Genomic DNA, 20,025 nt, shown 5'->3' on the forward strand with positions numbered 1-20,025 from the left:
ACTTAGACATATGACAGGTATCTTGCATGCTCTGATTATACAGATTAACAGAAACAAGACAAAAGGCCAAGATGTAAAGGTTCAACTTGCTTTAAAAGATATAATCACACAGACAGGGAATGAATGTCAACAAAAAAAAAAACAAGTTGTTTTTTTTTTTATTAAATTATGCAACGTAACAACTACAGTGGAAATCTGAACAGAATGGTGTTAACAGAGTCCTCTGATCCCTTGCAGTGTGAGCAGGCTTGGTGACAAAACTCAATGGACAGACCTATCGGGTGTTCACCTGCAACAAGAAAACACATTTCCACTGGTTTGAACTGTAATCTAATAAACTCAGATTTTGCAAAAAGCCAAAGGTAGTATACAAGAAATTATCTTAAAATAATTTCACTTTAAATGTTTAAAAAAAAAAAAAAAAAGATTAAGTCTTACCACATCATCAATCTTCAGGATGCTACGGACCGTCTCAGTGGCCAGTGTCAGTGCACTGATGGAGACCAGTAAAGGCTGCACCACCAGCTCCTCAAGGATGTTGGAGATCCCTCCCTGTTGCACATACAACAAATTGTTTGGTGTGTGTCTTTTGTGTCTAACTGTTCACATTTCAAAATTCATTTTACACTGACATTCAACAGGAAAAAGAAAATTAATGCACTAAAAAACAAAACAAAACCCCACAAAAAACAAACAAACAAGACAATAGTTTTATTGGAGAGCAACTAGAGAACATTTTTATTGGATAAGTAGCTTAAATATCTACTTCTGTTAGCAGTACCTTCTCCACAAAGTCAGGCTATGCTAACTTTAAAAAATAAATTAATAAATTAAAAGATCAACCTTGCGAACGTTGATGCCAGCCATCTTGTCTCCCTGTGCGTGTCTGTTACGGAGCTCCGTCACAGTGGAGATGGGGTTCAGGCCAGCATTCTCGGCAAGCGTCGATGGGATCACCTCCAGGGCATCAGCGTATGCCCGCACACAATAGGCCTCCATGCCAGCCAGTGTGCGTGAGTACTCTGCCAGACGCACAGCCAGCTCAATCTCTGGAGCACCACCTCCAGCAATGAGAGCCCTGAGAGACAGAGAAGGCAAAAATGCAAAAGCCATTGGAACTGATCCTATTACTGAGAGAAATTAGGATCAAAATAAAATAATAACAACCAAAAAGACATTTTCAAAAAAAGAATACATCTGTTTGAATGCTCTCCATCAAAGTTGCTGAAGCAACCCATTGCGAAAATAATGGCGAGCTTTCCTAAATACTGTTCCTCTGTTTGTTACGCTCCTGCAGGATGCGTCAGTGCAAAAGCGCCTTTGTCAGAGGGCAATCGTACCTGTAACTGTATCTAAAGGTGTTCTTGAACAGTCCAACTTTGCCATGTGAGCCAGCATGGAGGGGTATGTTTTCAGGTTCGTTAAGAATTTTTTTAACAATGAAATTTACTCTTCAGAAATGACTGACTGACCTCTTCTTGACCAGGCAGCGGATGACACACAGAGCATCATGGATGGAGCGCTCTGCCTCCTCAATCACAAGCTTGTTGGAGCCGCGCACCACAATGCTCACCGTCTTCCCAGGGCTCGTGCAGCCTGTGATCTGCAAAAAGTGGCAAGCGAGGCACAGAGTTGTTTCAGCTCATTTTTTCCTCAGCTGCAAGTGAAACATTCTGTGTCCTTTAACTCAAAAAAAATCAACTGAGTTTCTCTGAGCAAAGACTCAACTGTACCTTGACTAGTTTGCCGGACCCATCCAGATTGACTTCCTCTGCTAGCTCTGCAGTGCCAAGCATCTCTGGAGTGAAGTGGTCGATGTGGGCGATGGGCTTGGTGCCAATAGTCTAAAGAAGGGGTGGGGGCTTCAGTTAAATGGTGTGCAATGCTAAACACAGTTGTCAAAACTAAATACTTGCTCACAAGTTAAAAGTGTACAAATCTTGTTAACTGATGATTAGTTTCCTATAAAATTTTAAAAAGTATAAAGTGCTGCCAAATGTGATGTAGATCTATATATGTCCATTAAATACTGTGTGAAAAACAGAGAAGCCGTGGTTCATTTGACAATACTAACCTTGCAAATGAACTCGATATCCTCTCTCTCAATCTCCTTCACCACCATGATCTTCATTTTGTTGAGGAAGTGCAGGGCGAGGTCACTAAGAGCATCTCTGTTACATGACAGTTAGTTGTTAGTGTGACAGATGTTTCGTGTATCAGAAGAAGACTGAAATGCATAGCAGAGTGTGTTTTTCTCGTGTCCTTCGCTCCCTGCATACCTGAGGATGGATTTCTGGATGAGCAGCACGTTGCAGCCAGCCTTCTTAATCTGTTTTACCAAGTTGAGGATGTAAGCACGCTCCTCCCGCAACACGCGGTCCATTTGGGCGTAGTCTGACACCACGATCTGGTTGTCCATCTACATGCCCCACAAAAACCCAACAGAAGGTCAGAAAAAGAAGGCTTTTCCTGAAGGAATACATAATGGTTCACAAGAACAGCACTGACAGTGTTTTCTATCTACTGAAAACAATGTCTTCTCTTCTGTATGACTGGAAAAGGAGCAACGATAGCAGTTGAAGCAGTCAAAACTGTAGCAGCAGTTCACTGTTACAATCTGAAGCTGAGCATAAAAAATAAGGCAGAAAGGGTTTTCTTGTCAGCAGATATTCATCAAGCGACTCACATCAGTCTTGGGAGGGGACAGACAGAACTGAATAAGGCCAATTTTGGCCTTTTCCACTCGGGTCACACCAGTGTTGGCAACTCTCTGGGTCAGCACAAGGCCGTCTACCAGCTCACAGTCATCAATGGTGCCTCTAAACACACAACACACACGTGATTAAGCCTAGCAAAAATCAGAAGAAAGTGCTTAAATAAGAGTAGAAAAACAAACAAACAAACAAAAACACTCACCCAAGCTTCTTGATGATTTTGATGTCCTGTAGGTCGACACCAGTGGCTGTGGCTGGGTCAATGACTCGCATAACAGCATCCACACTCATGGGTGCCAGCAGGTTTGAATACTGTGACACCACCTTGGAGCACAGTGACGTGGTGGCACTGTTGAGCAGCGTCTCACGGTCACTCAGCTGCACTGGCTGGCTCATGCCCGTTAGCACCTCCACGCCCTTATCGACTGCCTTTTGGAACGACTCCGAAATGATGGTGGGGTGGATACCTGGCAGGTGAGACAAGTAATTAAACGGGCTCAATTGTGCTCAATTAAAGGTTCATGTTGTTATTCTTCAACTTTTCCAGATACACAGCTCAAAACGATCCTTATTTATCTTGTATTGGGCTTTAGCGCCATCTTAAGTTCATCTGCTGTGCAAAATAAGCCTTGCAAAGTAAAGGGAGTCAACATGTCCAGTGCGTGAATTCAAAATGCGCATAAAAACAAACTACAAGATACAAAAAAGACAGAAATAATTCTACTATTACTCTTAAAAAAAGAGAAAAAAAATTAAGCTGTAGCATCACTTTTTCGATTTTTCAATCCCCTAAAGCACTCACCTTTCTGCAGCAGCTTGGAGCAGGCATCCAGCAGCGCTCCAGCTATCACCACCACAGAGGTGGTGCCATCACCAGCCTCAATGTCTTGGGCTTTGGACAGTTCCACCAGCTGAAACACATTTGGTTCAGGCCATATGAGTTAATCGCCGAATTAACAACAGTGTTTGGTGTTTAACGAAGCTTAAAATTATACTTAGAAAGGGAGCACTCATAGGTCCGTTTTAGTTGCAAAGCTTCTGTGCAGGCTGCTGTAACGTACCATTTTAGCAGCAGGGTGGAGCACCTGCATCTGCTTCAGGATGGTGGCCCCATCATTGGTAATGGTTACATCACCCTTCTCATCCTGGATCTGAAACCAAAAACAACAGCCATCGTTTAGATACAGGTGTGATGAGGGGCCTGGGTAAAGCCATCAAATCTGTTCACTGACCATCTTGTCCATGCCTTTGGGGCCCAGGCTTGTTCTGATGGCATCTGCAACAGCTAACAAACAACAAAGGGATGGATGAGAACACAGGTAATAACCAAGTCAAGCAAATTCCACTCATCTTGTCTTGCATTTTAAAAAACAGAAGTGAGGACTAATATTCAAGCTTCTTCTTGGTAAGCACAGCATATTCATGTTTATGAACTAATGAAAACATTTCAGTATCAATATCATTGATATAGCAGGAACCTCTATGTTGTACATTACCTATTAAAATCAAAGGGATCTTACTGAAAACTACAAACATGCGTAATCTAGTTCAGCTGACAGCTCAGCAGCATTACAACCCAACAATGAAGAGATTGTGCTGAATCATTAGCATCCTGTAGCAAGTGCTCAGTAGTGCTCTTTTTTTGTTTTTTAATTAAACCCTCAAATTATTATATTATTATTCATGTATTAATTTGCTTCTTTTAACTAATCTGGAAAAAGTAATACAAGCACCCATAATGGTTTATTCAACATTAGATAAAGATGTTGGATTCTTGTAAACTATTAACTGACCATTATCTGTTATGGCCGCTGTATTGTATTTATATAGCAAAGAAACGCCGTCAACTATAATGAATGAGATTTGGACTAGGCGGAAGGTACCGTCTATAGGACCAGGAATAACGGTGCCCAGCAAACAAGCAGAGCAGGTTGCTGTACAAACCCTGAATCCCATATTAGCTGCTTGATTAACTATGATTATATCAAAATACCTTTGGCGGCAGAAATGTTACTATAGCGAATCTGCGCCGGTTTGTCGCGGTCCACATACGCCCCTCCTTTGTTTTTGCCTCCGTTGGAAAGCTTCGGTGCTGCCATCGCTTCAGGCATCTTGACTTTATAATCGATGGGAAATGTTTAGGGGAGTCTTCAGAGTCAGACTAGTGAACTCCGGCGCTGAAACACCACAGTTCGGCTTCGGATGGACTCAGATTAAGGAGCCGATACCAGCACCCTAGTTAGAAGCTTCCAGATCGCCGGGTGCTGCAGCAGAAGGAAGGACCCGGCTGTCAAATTACCCGGCGCTTGGAGATGACGTTTGCAGACAGTAAAGATTGAGTATAGAGAACCCAGAAGTTATTGATTAGGGTTTACTGTAATTTATTAAAACAACATTTTTATCCATGTGATATCAATAGCATTTGCTATCACCTATGAACTTAAGTTTAGCCCTCGTCTTGTTGCGAGAGGCAAAATTTTATCCTGAAGCTTCTCCTCTTTTGATTAGTTTTGTCTGGAAGGGCTCAGACTACAGGAAAGGGACCCTCTATTGACGAACGTGCCTTACGAATAACTGATCATCACTGTTCATAAAAAACACTGTTCTGTCAGGTAAGTTTAATTCTGCTGTCACCCATAAGAGGTTGTGTAGATTGTCTGTAGATTATTAAAACTTGTTAGCTAGCTTAGAGTATCAGAAAATTGAAGTGAGCCGTGCTGGAGCTGCAGTTGTTGGATTGCACAGGCGTGTTTAAGATGATTAGCTGCAACAGTCGTTTTTTTTGTTTTTTTTACACAATCTCAGTCTTCCGATGGCACAAAATTCTTATAATTAATAGTTTATGGTTATTTTAAGATGTAAAACTTTTTATTGTTGGTTTAGATTTTTTGTTTTGTTGTTTGTTATGTGTAGACATAGCACTGGTTCACCCGTTGAGTTGGGAATATTTAATAGATCCGTGTTAAGTAGCTTAGCAAATAAACATTGTATGAACATGGTTAGGTTCAAAGGCTGGACTAAAAATGCGAGAAAAAGCAGCCACTGCCCAAAGAAACACCTTGAAAGCCTTTCAGAAAATAACTGAATAACTATTTTTCGAGATCATTTTAAAAATTACAAGACGTTCTTGCGCCTTGGGTACAAAATATACAGATATTTAGGAGTAGCTCAAGAGTTTTGGGCAGCACGTTAGAAAGCTAGGATCAGTGCACTCTGGGAGGATGTTAACGCTTCCTTAAACATATTTGCTGTGGGATCTGGTGAGATGGAAACTGCTGGTTTGAGTATCTGTTCAGACGCTCACACGTGCTCTCTCTGAGATTTGGGGGAGGGGGGGGGGGGGGGGCCTTTAATGTGTCTTTTTTCTTTTTTTTTTCTTCTGTTTTTTTAACACTATCTCTGACAAACATACGTATAACAAACAGGAACATGACTGCACAAATATTTGGAGCAGTAGGTCTGAGAACAGCTGTGTAATGGCTCTCTACAGGCTGAACAACAGTCACAGATCTGCACTGTAAGCCTGTTGATGCAGTGACAGACAGCTGTTCTCCCACTTCCTGGAGCAAAAGCTGTGTTGCCTTTTTGTGTGTCAAAATATGCCAGACAAAATACTTCTCTAAAACAAAATGTGAAAATGTCCAAATGGTGAGAAAAAAAACTCATAGTACTTACAGTAAAAGTAAAATGAATCAGTTTATTATCTAACTGGAAACTGTGTGTTTTAACCATAACCAGGAGTTTCGATGTTCTCCCCTTGTTTGCGTGGCTTCTCTCTGGGTACTCCAGCTTTTTCCCCACAGTCCACAGACATCCAGCTGTAGGTGTGAATGTGGGGTGTTAATGGTTGTCTGTGTCTCTGTTAAACCTGCATCAGGCTGGTGACCTGTCCAGAGTGTACCAGCCTCTCGCCCTATGGTAGCTCAGATGGCTCCAGCCTGGATGGATGGTGTTTTAACCACAGTTAGATATATGCATGCTTATTAAATAAGATTATTTTCATGTGGTTTTTCATGCAGTTTTTTCTGTCTTTCTTTCTTTCTTTCTTTTTTTAATACACCTTATAATAAATATCTTGACACATGCTCAATCATCCAGGTGAGTAAATCCCAAAAGTTGATTCTGTTCATCTGGACGTAACGTTTTCAGTGGGAGAAACAGAAGAACATCATATCAAGAAGACCCTGAGTAAATGTGGTTATCCCAGCTGGACATTTGTCAAAGCTGCGATGGCACCCAAAGAAAGCTCCAGCTGATCCAGGAGAGAAGGACAACTGTTGCCTAAGCAAAAATCCTTAGTGATCCCTTATGTGTCAGGGCGTATCGGAACGGCCCAAATTTCCCCTTGTGCAACAATTAAAGGATCATTCTATTCTAACAGCTGAGATGCATTTTTTTCTCAGCACTGCATCTCTGTGGCTTTTAAACCCCAAATCACACAACGCCAAAAATTGGTCCACCCCAAGGATCGTGTCCCCCGACACAAACAGAGTAACATAGTGTACGCTGTTAAGTGCCAGGAGGATTCCTGTGATTTATACATCGGGGAAACCAAACAACCTCTGGCTAAGAGGATGGCACAACACAGAAAAGCCACCTCGTCAGGCCAGGACTCTGCAGTCTATTTACACCTACAGGCCAGTGGACACTCTGGATGTACACAGGGAGGAACGCTGGTTTGAGCGCGGAGTCAAGGAGGCCATTTACGTGAAAAGGGAAAGACCATCTCTGAATAGAGGAGGGGGAATAAGGGTACATCTGTCACCATCTTACAATGCTGTGATTGCAGCCATTCCCCAACTCTCTGTGATGGTACTCATGGTCTTTGATCAGTGGTTATGACAGTTTGCATAAATAATGATCAAGGAACTGAGCTCCCAGCCCATTGTTCATGCAGTTTTCAGTCATTGTGCAAATGCACTGTTTATAAGGTTGGGAAACCTGCAGTCAGCTGAGACTGCAGAAGTCACTTGGATGAGTAATGAAATATTTCTGCCACTCAAAACGCTGCGTCCAGGTGAACACAATCAACTTTTTGGGACTTGTAATAAATAACACACAGTATTTACAAAAGGCAGTTAACATCTGCAACATTTTAAGACAGAATAGCCATTTATCATGCCGAAATGTTCATGGTTCTCCTTTTGCACTCTGCAGTCATGCTGCCCCTGAAGGAGAAGGATAAACCAATCATCCAGAAGTTGCTGTCAGCTGGCTGCTGCGCTCGCTGTGTCCTCAGATTCTGCTGCGTGAGTGTGCAGGCGTCCTACCGGAAGCAACCAGAGGTGAGGCTCATGCTGCAGACGCCGCTTTTATACCTGCTATATTCTTTAATCGTCATCTTGTTTAGAAATTATTTGTTGGTTTGTTTGTATCGTGGCTTATGCAGAGAGTTACAAGGAAGAAAAGATTGTGAATACTTATCTTCTTGTTTGGGGAATATATGCTCTCGTTGTCGTATTCTACAGATTTCGTCAGTTGCATTAGTAAATATGTCAAAATACATGAAAGTTCTAATTGCATTTTCTTCGACCTGACACAGGAAACACTTAAAGAACTTCAAATTTTCATCAATGATACAGAAAATGATAAATGTCAAGATTCAGTAGCTCTAGACTCCAGAGATGATTACAAGTCCAAAGATGCTGCAGAATCAGAAACATCTGAAGACCCTCCCAATAAAAGAGCAAAACTGGAGACCAGTATAACTGATGTTCAGTCAGAAGAAGAGGCAGCCGCTGTGGTCAAATCAAAGGATGGGGACTCACGTGTATGTGTGGTGTGTTTGGGAATCCTGCAGGGACTATGTGGTACAACCCAGGCGATAAAGGTGTGTGCGCTCGACAGTATTCACTGTTTCCATTTACACTGCCGTCAGTGTTAAACTGCTGTTTCTGGTGTGTGTTCACAGATAGCAGAGGCAGTGAAGGCTGGAAACTACGAGTTTGACACACTGGTGCTGTCTGTGTCTCTGCCCGCTCAGCTCTGTGTCCGCGAGGTCAGTATGGTTGTGTGTGTGTGTATGAACCATGCTTACATATTTTGTGAGGACCAAAAATTGGAATGGTACTATACTTGTGGGGACAAAGTCAATTATGAGGATAAAATGCTCGTCGCCACGAGTTTGAAGACATTTTTTTAGACTTAAAATGTGGTTTTAGTGTCAGGGTTACAATTAGGTTCTGGTTAGAGTTAGGCTGAGGGTTAGGTGTAGTAGTAATAATAATGATAATGATGATAACACATTTTATTTAAATGCGCCGTTCAAGACACCCAAAGACACTTAACAGTAGAGTAAAAACACATAATAGAACAAAGAACAATATAAAATACACAATAAGTTCACAGTGAATAAGCAAACTTGAACAGAGAATCAGTGTTTCTTATATTCGGGGTAGAGAGTTCCACAGGCTGGGACCAGAGCAGATGAAGGCTCTGCTTCCCATGGTGCTGAGGCGGAAAGAAGGCACAGCAAGTGCAGAGGAAGATCAAAGTGAGTGGGCAAAAGAGGTAGTGCTTAATAGGTCAGAAAGGTAAGCAATGTTATGAAGGGCCTTGAAGGTGAACAGAAGAAGCTTGAATACTATTTGGAACGTCACAGGGAGCCAGCGACGTTCCTGAAGGACAGGAGTGCTGGTAGGAGGGGTTCTGGTAATAATGCAGGCAGCAGTTTTAAACCAGTTGAAGCTTATGGAGGGATTTTGGAGGGAGACCATTGTAGAGATAATTACAACAGTCAGTGCAGGAGGTAACAAGACTATGAACAAGGATTGATAGAAAGGGGTTAATTTTGCATAGATGGAAATAGGCAGAATGGGTGAGATCATTGATGTGTGATTGACGTAGGAGACGAGGTGAAGAAATGTGACAGTGTTGACTTCCCAGCACAAGTTAATTTGAAACAACCATTACTTAAGGCATTTTTGATGTCAACATTCTAACCTTTGTGGTTTTTGTGGATTTTTTTTCTGTGTCCTTTGAGTTTTGGGTAATTGAGATGGATGTCTTGGTACTCGCAATATCGTCCATTTGGTACTTCACAGTTTTTCACGTTATAAGTTCATTTTCCCGGCATTCATACATATCTGTAATATTTTCACTGGATGTTCATTTGTATTTATTGCTTATGTAAAATATCTGCGCACTGTTTATGACAATTTCTTTTAAAATACTGCAGCACTCCTGTTGGCTCTACGTGAAGAAGGAAGTGAGGTAAAGTATTTGTCGGCTACGTTTTGAACATCAGTCGATGTACAGTCAAGAGTCACAAGGAATCAGATGTTTAATTTAATATTTTCAGAGAAAAGGGCTTAGTGCTCGACAAGGACGATGTCATCCAGGTCAAGGAGGCCTTCAAGTGGATCATGCAGGGCATGGTTACCAAGGAGCTGGGGGGCATTGCTGTGGTTACCAAGGTCAGCCCGTTTGAGGTCAGCGTGGAGTTCACTCATCCAGAGACAGACGCTGACTGCCACTTCCTGTGAGTCCTGAACTCTTCAAGATCACATGAAATTTCTGAAACAGCTCTTGGTGAAGAACATGAAGTTGGAGGGGAAAGGAAATATTTCTGAATTGCTAACATAAAAAATGACCAGTAATAATTAAGACATATCCATTTAATTTAGAAAAATCCATTAGAAGGATTCCCAAATTCCCTGAATTTCAAAAGCTAAACTGATTTTAGATTAAAACAGGAACAAGATGTGCTCTGAGTTTTGAAATGTAAAAGATTTATGGGTTAAACAATGTCCTTTTTACAGAGCTGCAACATGTCCTGACTGCTTCAAGCCCACCAAGAACAAACAGGTGAGGAAGCAGAGTTTATCCTTTAAAATAATCAGGACGACTAGTTTGTCTTCATAATTTAATTGAAAGTTCAGTAATAATGTATACTTTATTGATCCCTGTGGGGAAATTCCTCTCTGCATTTAACCCATTCACTCAGTGAAGCAGTGGGCAGCAGCGTGTAGGGACGGTACTTTGCTCGGGGGTACCTCAGGGTAGCCGTTTAGTGGATTCGAACCCCCGACCTTCCGATCACGGGGCCACCACTCTACCTACTGAGCTATCCCTGCCCCTGTGTGAATCTGTATCTTCTCTCTGCAGTCTGTGTTTACTCGGATGGCGGTGGTCAAAGCTCTGGAAAAAATACCCGATGCCAAATTTTTGAAGTAAGGATCCTCTTCATCTTTAACGAGTAAAAAGTTCTATGGAATGATTTTGAAATGGCATCTTTTATTCCTTCATTTCCTTTCTCCAGGCACTACCCCTGTCCTCCAACGCAGCCTACCAGCAGTTGCAGCCCTCAGGTCCAGTGTCTGCACGTGTCTGTGTTTGTGGCAGGTGACGTAGGACATTAAGAACATCTGTTTGAAATGTTGTTGTCTAAAACTGACAGCATAATAAATAGCATAATGATGTCTCCTCGTGATGTTTAGGGAGATACAACAAGTTCTGTCGCAGCCTACCTCAAACTCCCTGGGTGATCGATGGAGAGAGGAGGATGGAGTCTTCAGTGGAGGAGTTGATCGCGGCGCCTATCCTCTCTGCCTTTAGAGCGGATGGTGAGACCACAATCGCAGCTTAAATGAAGACAAGCACAGTTTTTGGGGGTGTTTTGGTTTAGTTTGGGAGCAGGTTCATTTTAAACGTGAGCCAGCTCGACTTTTAAAACCAGAGATTTTGTGACACTTTTTCAGTGAGCAGATTTTAAACTGTGTAATAACTATTGTACATTTATTCATGTTTATTTATATTATTACTGTTTTGTTTTGTTTTTTCAGCACATGACACGTGACTTGCCGTAGAATAAAATCTTTATCTCTGTTTTCGGGGTTGCAGGTTTTAATTTCTCTTCATCTGGCAGAGAGGATGTGGATGTCAGGACTCTTGGGAACGGTAGGATTTTTGAAACTTTAAGATTTTGTCAGTTGTGAAGATTGAAGAACTGTTTATTTTATCGGGTTCATTGGTTCGATTTGGCAGGACGTCCATTTGCGATGGAGCTGCTGAATCCTCACAAATCCAGATTCAGCAAAGAGCAGATGAAGCAGCTCCAGGAGGTACAGATGTGTCCTTTCACTCCGTCCATTATTCTGCAGTCACTTAGTTGCTGAACAGAAGGTCTCAGCAGCAATATAAGAGTTTCCTTATTAAGCCTGTTTTACATTATGAGAAATGTTGCAGTGACTGAAAATATTTGAATTCAATCCCTGGGAATCTCTTCTCCCTTAATTATTTTAATTTGTAATATTTTACTTCAGCCAAGAACATCTTAAAACACAGTTATTTTCTTTCGTTGTTTAGCATTTTGTTAAAATGAGTTAGTCCCTGCATTTGATTTGAAATATGTTAAAGTTGTATATAAGTAAGAACTGACTTTATTGCATAGTACTTTTTTCTTTAGAGCATAAACTGTAATAAAAGATGGACATGGACACCTTAACATCAGGTATTGGTTTTGGCATTTTGAAGAGGTGACATTAACTCTGTGGAGGTTGCCATGTTAGGATTTGGAGCAAGAAGTGAGCTTATTTGGATTAGCGTTGTTGCTAGCAAGCTTGATTATTGCTTGCTCATGTGACCCTTTAATTAGCACTATGTAATAGGAAAAATATGGAACTTAAGGTACCAAAACAGAAGTGCAAACCTGTTGGACAGGCTGTACCACACAGCAAAAACCTAGCAGAGGGGGTCAGTTCAATCAATCAATCAGTGGTGGTAAGACCTATCAGATCAGTTATAGCTACCTGGGTTTACCACACCTGTCAATCTTAGCCACCACACAACTATAGAAATCAATAATAAATTCAGATGGATTAGATATTAAAGGCATTTGGGATCCATACATTCCATCCATACACAAGGTTGTAAAGGGAAAATATGTGTTTTGCACCACAGTGTAAATTTTAGCATTTTAACGTGAGAGTTTGTAAATTTGCAGTTTTGGGCAATTGGCAGATCCTTTTTTTTCAGCCTCCTAAAAAAATGCTTGTTTCAAAGTTAAGCTGACAGAAATGTACGTTCACTGATGCAAAGACTTTAGGCCTGCTGATATTATTTTTGTTTTGTTCTTAGACCATTAACCAGTCGTCAGACAAAATCAAAGTGAGAGACCTGCAGATTGTTACCAGGTGAGAAAATGACTCATTCTGCATTTGTACAGCGACATCTCCAACATATGTGAAAGACTAAGAAAGTAGTCCATGTTTGCTGTGTGTTAAATTGCAGAGAGGCTATGAGTCGCATGAAGGAGGGAGAGGAGGAGAAGACCAAGTCATATACAGCTCTCGTGTGGACCCAGAAACCCATCCAGAGAGAAGACATCTCTTTTATTGATGACATCAAGGTCTAGTTGGTCTAATTCATAACCTGTTGAAATTGGAGTGTTTTAACACTCAAACATCAAGAATCAGCAGTGTGACTGTTGTGTGTCTCATCAGGATCTGACTCTGGACCAGAAGACCCCTTTGAGGGTTCTGCATCGACGGGCGCTGGCTGTCCGACAGCGAGCCATCCACAGCATGAGCACTCGCTTCCTGGACTCTCATCATTTCTACCTACGATTGAAGACGCAGGCCGGGACGTATCCTCACTTTAAATGGCACATCTGTGCGATGATGAATTATAACATTGCACCGGTCAGTCTGTTGTTAATTGAAACGATAAGCTAATAGAATATTTTACCCTGAATTTTATCTGAAACCTGCAGTGAGACAAAAAAGCTCCTTAATGCTCCGCCAACAGTTACATCAAAGAGTTTGTCCACGGAGACTTCGGCCGAACGATTCCCAACCTGTGCCAGCTGCTGAAGACTGACACAGACATCCTGGAACTGGATGTGGAGGTGGGAGAAAGTCACATCTGTAAAACAAATAATAAAAAAAGCAAACATATTGAATATCATACAGAATATAACTGTCACTGTCTTTTCTGGAAATGTTATGTCCCTAAATTCCTACTTGTTGAATATGATGTTTCCCTTCTCAGTCTGTGGATGTGGACTGGCCTCCCCCTGTGCCAGAGTGAAAGCTGCACTGCCACGCAGACGCTGCTCTTGTCCTGTTTCTGAGAGGATTCGGCTTGGACTGCACTGGTTCCATCTGCTGCTGGATTCCTGTTAGACCACAGTGCTGAACTGTCAGCAAACGGGTTCTGACAGTTGTGGTGAAGCCATGACGGTGCTTGGAGGAGAGGAAAACACAGTTCTCTCGGTTGGCTAGTCTGCTTTGTCTGGATTTATTTTTCATCTTCACATCATCGACTGTGAATCTTGAGTCTGAAGTAATTTAATAAATAATAGTGCCCTTGTTCTGTTTTGAGTTTTTTCAGGGCCAAGTGGACAAAGTAGTTTGTATGTAAAGATGAAAAACACGCTCCTTCTATTTTTGTGTACATACTGGTGCTTATTTGCTTTCAATTAAAGTGTATCAAAAACTATCATTTGTTCCTTTGAAGCAGAATGTCAAATAAGACAGGCTAATGTGTAAAATGTAGTTATAAAACCTAAAAAAGCTCTTAAACCTAAAACATTTTATTAAATTGCATTCTATTTTTTCTGTATTGATTTTGTTTTCTTTATTCTTTTTAAGCAGACTTACCAAATTAGTAGTGGATTAAAAATCAGATAAGGGTAGTATGACAGATGTATATTTTTAGTTGGAGTGGCTGATGGAGAGTTCGTTTGGATGCAGATGTGATGCTGGTGATCAGTCTGCATCACTTCCTAAATGTTGCTAAAACAAACAAAGGCAGCAGAATTTAAAACATACTTTTAAAGAGTTGGATCTTAAAGAAGAGGTCAGAGGTCCAAATAATGTTACAATTAGAATCTCCATCTCCTATGTTGTCAGTGCATGCTATGGCAGTAAGAAACATTTTAAATTGCTCTGTGTAGCATTATTAGGACTTTGACCTTGAAGGAGAGGTCAGACTACAGGACCACCAAACCCTCCCCCGCATCCTCTGATGTCTCCTTCCTCAACGAGCTCAACAACCCCACAACCACAATCAAAGCAGGCATGACGCCAGACCACCAACCTCTGACTCTCTCCCCCACCGATGTAGGAGCGGTGCTGAGCAGGATCAATGTCCACAAGGCTGCAGGCCCTGATGGCATCCCCGGGCGTGTTCTCAGAGCGTGTTCTGGAGAGCTTGCAGGAGTGCTCACAGACATATTCAACCTGTCCTTGGCCCACGCTGTGGTACCAGCCTGCTTCAAATCCACCTCCATCGTCCCGATACCCAAAAACTCCAACCCATCTAGCCTCAATGACTACCGCCCAGTAGCACTCACCCCCATCATCACTAAGTGCTTAGAGCAGCTGGTCCTAGCACACTTCAAATCCTGTCTCCCCCCCACCCTGGACCCCCACCAATTCGCATACCGCCAGAACAGGAGCACAGAGGATGCAGTCTCCATCGCACTGCACTCTGTCCTCTCACACCTGGACAACAACAACACCTACGCCAGAATGCTGTTTATAGACTTCAGTTCAGCATTCAATACAATCCACCCCTCACAACTCATCAGGACACTGACAGACCTGGGCATCAGTTCCCTCATCTGCAAATGGTTACTGGACTTCCTGACCAACCGCCCCCAACATGTCCGGCTGGATAACCGCTGTTCATCTACCATCACGATGAACACCGGTGTACCACAAGGCTGTGTGATGAGCCCTTTCCTCTACTCCCTCTTCACCCACGACTGCAGACCTGCTGATGGTTCCAACACCATCATTAAGTTTGCAGATGACACCACGGTGATTGCCTCATCAGTGACAACGATGAGGCCGCCTACAGGGAGGAGGAGGATCGTCTGGCTGAGTGGTGCGACACAAACAACCTGCTGCTTAACACCGAGAAGACCAAGGAGCTCATCGTGGACTACAGGAGGAATGCTGACCCACATCCACCCATCCACATTAAGGGGACGGCTGTGGAGCGTGTGAGCAGCTTCAAGTTCCTGGGAGTCCACATCTCCGAGGATCTCACCTGGACGACCAACTGCTCCAAGCTGGTCAAGAAGGCTCACCAGCGCCTCTTCTTCTTGAGGACTCTGAGGAAGAACCACCTGTCCTCAGACATCCTGGTGAACTTCTATCGCTGCACCATCGAGAGCATCCTGACCAACTGTATAACAGTCTGGTACGGGAACTGCTCTGCCTCGGACCGGAAGGCGTTGCAGAGGGTCGTGAAAACTGCCCAGCGCATCGCCGGAGCACCACTTCCTGCCATAAAGGACATCTACAGGAAGCGGTGTCTGAAAAGGGCTGGGAAAATCATCAAAGACCCCAGTCACCCATCACATGGACTCTTCACCCTCCTGCCCTCTGGGAGGCGCCACAGGAGCCTCCGGACTAAGACCACTAGGTACCGGAACAGCTTCTTCCCCACAGCTGTCAGACTCCTGAACTCTGCCTCCTGACATCTGACCCACGTTAACACACGGACTGAACATACACACACACACAATGGACAACTGTACCCTCAAACACACACTAATAACATGGACTGAACCACCACTCACAACCACTAGCACTTTATATAGCGTCTTAACTGCACTACTGCATAGTTCTGTGTAAATAATCATACGATAATTTTTAATTCTACAACTGTTTACAACCTGCATAGTTCACATTTCTGTATAGCTGTATATCTCATATTTCTGTATAGTTTTTTATATTTATATCCTGTTCATAGCCTGTACATACTTATAGTTATAGCATATTCATAACATACTTCATACTGTGTGCATTATAACATACCATAATAGACCCATTTCTGTAATATACTCACATATCTATATCATGGCTAATATATATTGTAATATATCTATATCACTAAAACACTTCTGGATGGATGCAAACTGCATTTTGTTGCCCTGTACCTGTGACATGTGCAATGACAATAAAGTTGAATTCTATTCTATTCTATTATTAACTCCGCCAGGAAGGTTAAGGTGCACATGAAAAACTGACTTTGATTTTAAAGACTTGATGATTTTGGTTTCCAGTGACTGTTAAGTAGATTTGGTCTCGGCAAATGACCCAGAATGTGTCAGTCGAGACTTTCAGCTAGAATATTCCACTCATCAAGAGTCCGTAGTTCATTTTAGTGAGTCCATCATTTCTGGGGCAGCATATTTTAGCTCTTTTAAGTAATTCACAGACAAAAAACCTGAAGCCACAGATTATCTACTAATCTTTACTGCAAGTGGTGTTTTTGCAAAAAAAAAAAAAACTTACTTTGTTTTACATCAAGAAGCTCCTGGGCAGTTTCAATTTATGAGATTTATTATTAAGTTTTTGTACAGCAGATAGTTTGATATTAGAAATGTAATATTTGGCTTTTTTAAAAACTATTTTTGTCTTCCATGTTAAAGAACCAAAATATTTTTTTGCTATATTAATCCAATCCAAGTGTATCTGTAAAAAAAGTTGAACTTATCATCTAAACAATAAAGAAAAAGGTCTGAAATCACCTGAAATAAAGAGTCACAACAGCAGAAACCCTGAAATGTATTTCTTTTAATTTAATTCAAAATAAATACTACCACGGCAATGCAAGTCCACTACTGGGTTCTTGCCCTAATGTTTTGGTAAGAAAACAAACAAGCAAATGATCGAAAAAAAAAAAAAAAAATCAGTTATGCATCCATCATTCTTCAGCGACTTTCAAGAGGTGCCTTTTTAACAACATACAAGGTAACACTGTCTAGAATGACAAACATTAATAAAACAAACACTATGGTATAAAAAGGAGGGAAGGAGAAGGAATTGGGACTGAAGAAACCTGATGAAACCAGCACCGCACACACGCACACACACACACAGGAAATAAAACAAACAAACAAACAAACAAACAAATGACAGTCCTCCAAGGCTCCTCTTATAGTTTTTTAAGAAGGTGAAGGGAACAGAAGTACAGTGCAGACTCCATGTTACAGATGTCCTCACATTTCTGGAGTCGATCGTTTTCAGGGACCATGGTGACATAAGAAAGGCGGGTTGGGGTTCGTCTCCATGGAAACATCCTCATGAATCACAAAAAAACCAAACAAACGCAAAACTGAAAAAACAAACAAAACCCAAACAAAAAACAGTGGAAGGGTCCATTCATTGACACGTGTTTATTTTTTCCTTTTAAATGTTTTTTTCTTCAAAGCAGTTTTTGAATCGTTTGCGGGTGGTTTGGATTTTTCGGTCACTATTCTCATCAGCAAGCTTAACATACAGTCACACAGAAAACAAATGTTTATGCCTCATAAGTGAAGACAAAAAGAACAAAAAAGGCATTGCATATTTACACCAAGAAGTTTGGGGCCACTTTTTTCTCGCAGTCCTCACAGTCTTCATACACGAGTGTCTCACGGCTCAGTTTTCTTGTGATCTGACATGATCAGTAAATTATTGATACTCTTACTTCAATTTAAATATTTGTCTGTGTGTAAATACATTTCTCTCATAATACTGACAAGATTAATTGGGTCAGGACCCCTGCGTCTGGAGCTGGAAGCCTCACTTCTGCTTAGCATCTGTGTGATAAATTACATTTTCTTCACTAAGATTTGTCATGTAAAAACAGTCTTTGTATCTGTGTTTGTGAGTCAATATTTCTCCTCTTAAACTGAAAACAATGTTTCTCTTTTTTTTCTTTAAAAAAAAAAATCTTTACAGCAATCTTCTTTTTAGGTTCCTGCACAGCTGCAAAACCCTTTCCCTTCACTTTTTACTCACTACTTGATATGTCTCGGTCGTACTTCTCTACCTGCGTCGTTACTTTAACACACAAAGACGTACCAATCCTCAGTTCTTCTTCTTAATCTTTCCAAACATCTGTAAATGTACAAAATACTTTCAAGTCGGCAGAATTCTCCAGCAAATCAGATCTGATGTGTGCTCACAGGTGAAAAGGCTGCTTCACAAGGACAGTTTAGCTGACAGTATTTGGGATGATTGGATCGCTTTCCCCAATTCTCCACAGTCAGTTCCACTTCTTGTAGGAAGTGTGATGCATCAGTCAGGCCACTTCTGGGCAGAACTCACTAAACATATGCTAATACTGCCAGTGTGGGAGCCAAGCCTGCGAGCTAGTCCAGACGAGCAAACTCCAGCTGCAGTGTCAGTAACACCAACACGGCCCCCTCACTTTCACTACACTCCAAACACGCTGTCTGCTGGTGGGTTTAAGCCGCAAAAGTCCCCACACTGACTCTGGCAAGTCAGTACTGCTGCTACTCGTAACCATCGCAACATCCACCTGTAGGGTACCAGGCCATACTCTGACTATCCAATGCTGTAATAAATTCATCACTTTAAGCTGTAGTTGCCCAACTACTGCCTTTAGTTGTAGCTGCACAGCACATCAGAGGACTATCTTCTCATCCATATCATTTTTTTGCCGAACTTACTGTCTGAATGAGTTTGGCAGCTTTCTGATCACTTTCAACAGCAGCTGAGCTAAGAAACAATAAAATATCCACACGTCTTACTGTTTCCAATGAACAAAACACTTTTTCAGCTACATGTCAGAACACACATTGGAACAGGCGATACCAGAAGATTGTCAATTTTGGTTTCTGGATATAACAGCTAGGTTACTTGTGTTAAGGACTCACTATTTGGAGGCTATTGGAGGGGCCTCCATAATAGCAGAGGCCAGCAGGAATCAGTTCAGTGACCAAAATAACTAACACATGATGGGGACGGAACTGCATGAAGCTCAGTCTGAACGGTCAAAAACCTTCTTGTGACTTGATGCATGGAGTTTTTCCTTTGCAGACACCTTTCTCACTCACTATGTGTTAATAGACCTCTCTGCATTGAATCATACCTTATAAAGCGCCTTGACGCGACTGTTGTGATTTGGAGCTATATAAATAAAATTGAATTGAAATTCAAAAAGGAAAATAACAAAAAATGAAAAGTGGTTGTCCAGTGTATACTTTTGTATTTGGTAACTAACTGCAAGTAACTGCAGTGACCTCTTTAGATCGCAAGGCAGTTCCAAAGGTCGCCTGGTGGGAGGCAATCTGTCAGACGACTGTGGTCTGACTCAGAGTGACTGAAATCACTCAGATTTCAAAGGCTTGCACATAACCGCTGGATAATTAGAAATAGACTGACAACATGTTGCTTTCTGAGTCAGCCTGTGCCAAAGAGAGCCACTCTTCTGTCTCTGTGCAACAAGACACTTGTCTCAGCTGGTTGGCAACTGGTTGTGTTCTTGTACATGCACAAAGCTGCTGATGTCATTTTTAAAGTAAAATTGCCATCCCAAGGCAACTGAACAAATCTGTTTAACACAG

General features: G+C 41.8%; 2 protein-coding genes across 6 annotated transcripts; one reads left to right on the plus strand and one right to left on the minus strand.

Moving 5' to 3' along the window:
- Positions 1–120: 120 nt before the first annotated feature.
- On the minus strand, positions 121–5,004 carry cct4 (chaperonin containing TCP1, subunit 4 (delta)). The gene is made up of 13 exons (XM_082537021.1): positions 4,708–5,004; positions 3,947–3,999; positions 3,776–3,865; positions 3,517–3,625; positions 2,917–3,181; positions 2,687–2,819; positions 2,280–2,419; positions 2,075–2,171; positions 1,734–1,844; positions 1,473–1,603; positions 844–1,078; positions 439–552; positions 121–289 (listed from the first exon to the last, which is right to left on the minus strand). Exons 1-13 carry the CDS (start codon positions 4,823–4,825, stop codon positions 275–277), a joined length of 1,611 nt encoding a protein of 536 aa, XP_082393147.1. The 5' UTR covers positions 4,826–5,004; the 3' UTR covers positions 121–274.
- pus10 (pseudouridine synthase 10) lies at positions 3,943–14,614 on the plus strand. Of its 5 annotated transcripts, none has more exons than XM_082537020.1 (18): positions 3,964–4,033; positions 5,223–5,326; positions 7,872–7,999; positions 8,257–8,544; positions 8,626–8,712; positions 9,892–9,926; positions 10,015–10,194; positions 10,475–10,520; positions 10,821–10,885; positions 10,975–11,057; positions 11,153–11,278; positions 11,556–11,612; positions 11,700–11,776; positions 12,792–12,847; positions 12,945–13,062; positions 13,157–13,299; positions 13,461–13,560; positions 13,704–14,292. In XM_082537020.1, exons 3-18 carry the CDS (start codon positions 7,874–7,876, stop codon positions 13,740–13,742), a joined length of 1,626 nt encoding a protein of 541 aa, XP_082393146.1. In that variant the 5' UTR covers positions 3,964–4,033; positions 5,223–5,326; positions 7,872–7,873; the 3' UTR covers positions 13,743–14,292. The 5 variants fall into 5 exon arrangements, with proteins under 5 accessions (XP_082393143.1, XP_082393142.1, XP_082393146.1 ...); XM_082537019.1 differs by lacking the exon at positions 3,964–4,033 and adding an exon at positions 4,962–5,042; XM_082537017.1 differs by lacking the exon at positions 5,223–5,326 and having other exon boundaries at positions 3,943–4,033; positions 13,157–13,354; positions 13,704–14,614.
- The last annotated feature ends 5,411 nt before the right edge of the window (positions 14,615–20,025 follow it).

This window comes from Aulonocara stuartgranti (genome assembly GCF_965226115.1).
Source record: "Aulonocara stuartgranti genome assembly, chromosome: 6".
Lineage (NCBI taxonomy): Eukaryota > Metazoa > Chordata > Actinopteri > Cichliformes > Cichlidae > Aulonocara > Aulonocara stuartgranti.

Excerpts from the sequence above, each read along its gene's own strand:
- cct4 (XM_082537021.1), bottom strand. The coding sequence starts at position 4,825 with ATGCCTGAAGCGATGGCAGCACCGAAGCTTTCCAACGGAGGCAAAAAC. Across the intron at positions 3,626-3,775 it reads TCCACCCTGCTGCTAAAATG|CTGGTGGAACTGTCCAAAGC; the intron begins GTACGTTACAGC and ends AATGTGTTTCAG. Across the intron at positions 1,845-2,074 it reads ATATCGAGTTCATTTGCAAG|ACTATTGGCACCAAGCCCAT; the intron begins GTTAGTATTGTC and ends CCCCTTCTTTAG.
- pus10 (XM_082537016.1), top strand. Across the intron at positions 8,000-8,256 it reads CCTACCGGAAGCAACCAGAG|GAAACACTTAAAGAACTTCA; the intron begins GTGAGGCTCATG and ends GACCTGACACAG. Across the intron at positions 10,886-10,974 it reads CCCGATGCCAAATTTTTGAA|GCACTACCCCTGTCCTCCAA; the intron begins GTAAGGATCCTC and ends TCCTTTCTCCAG.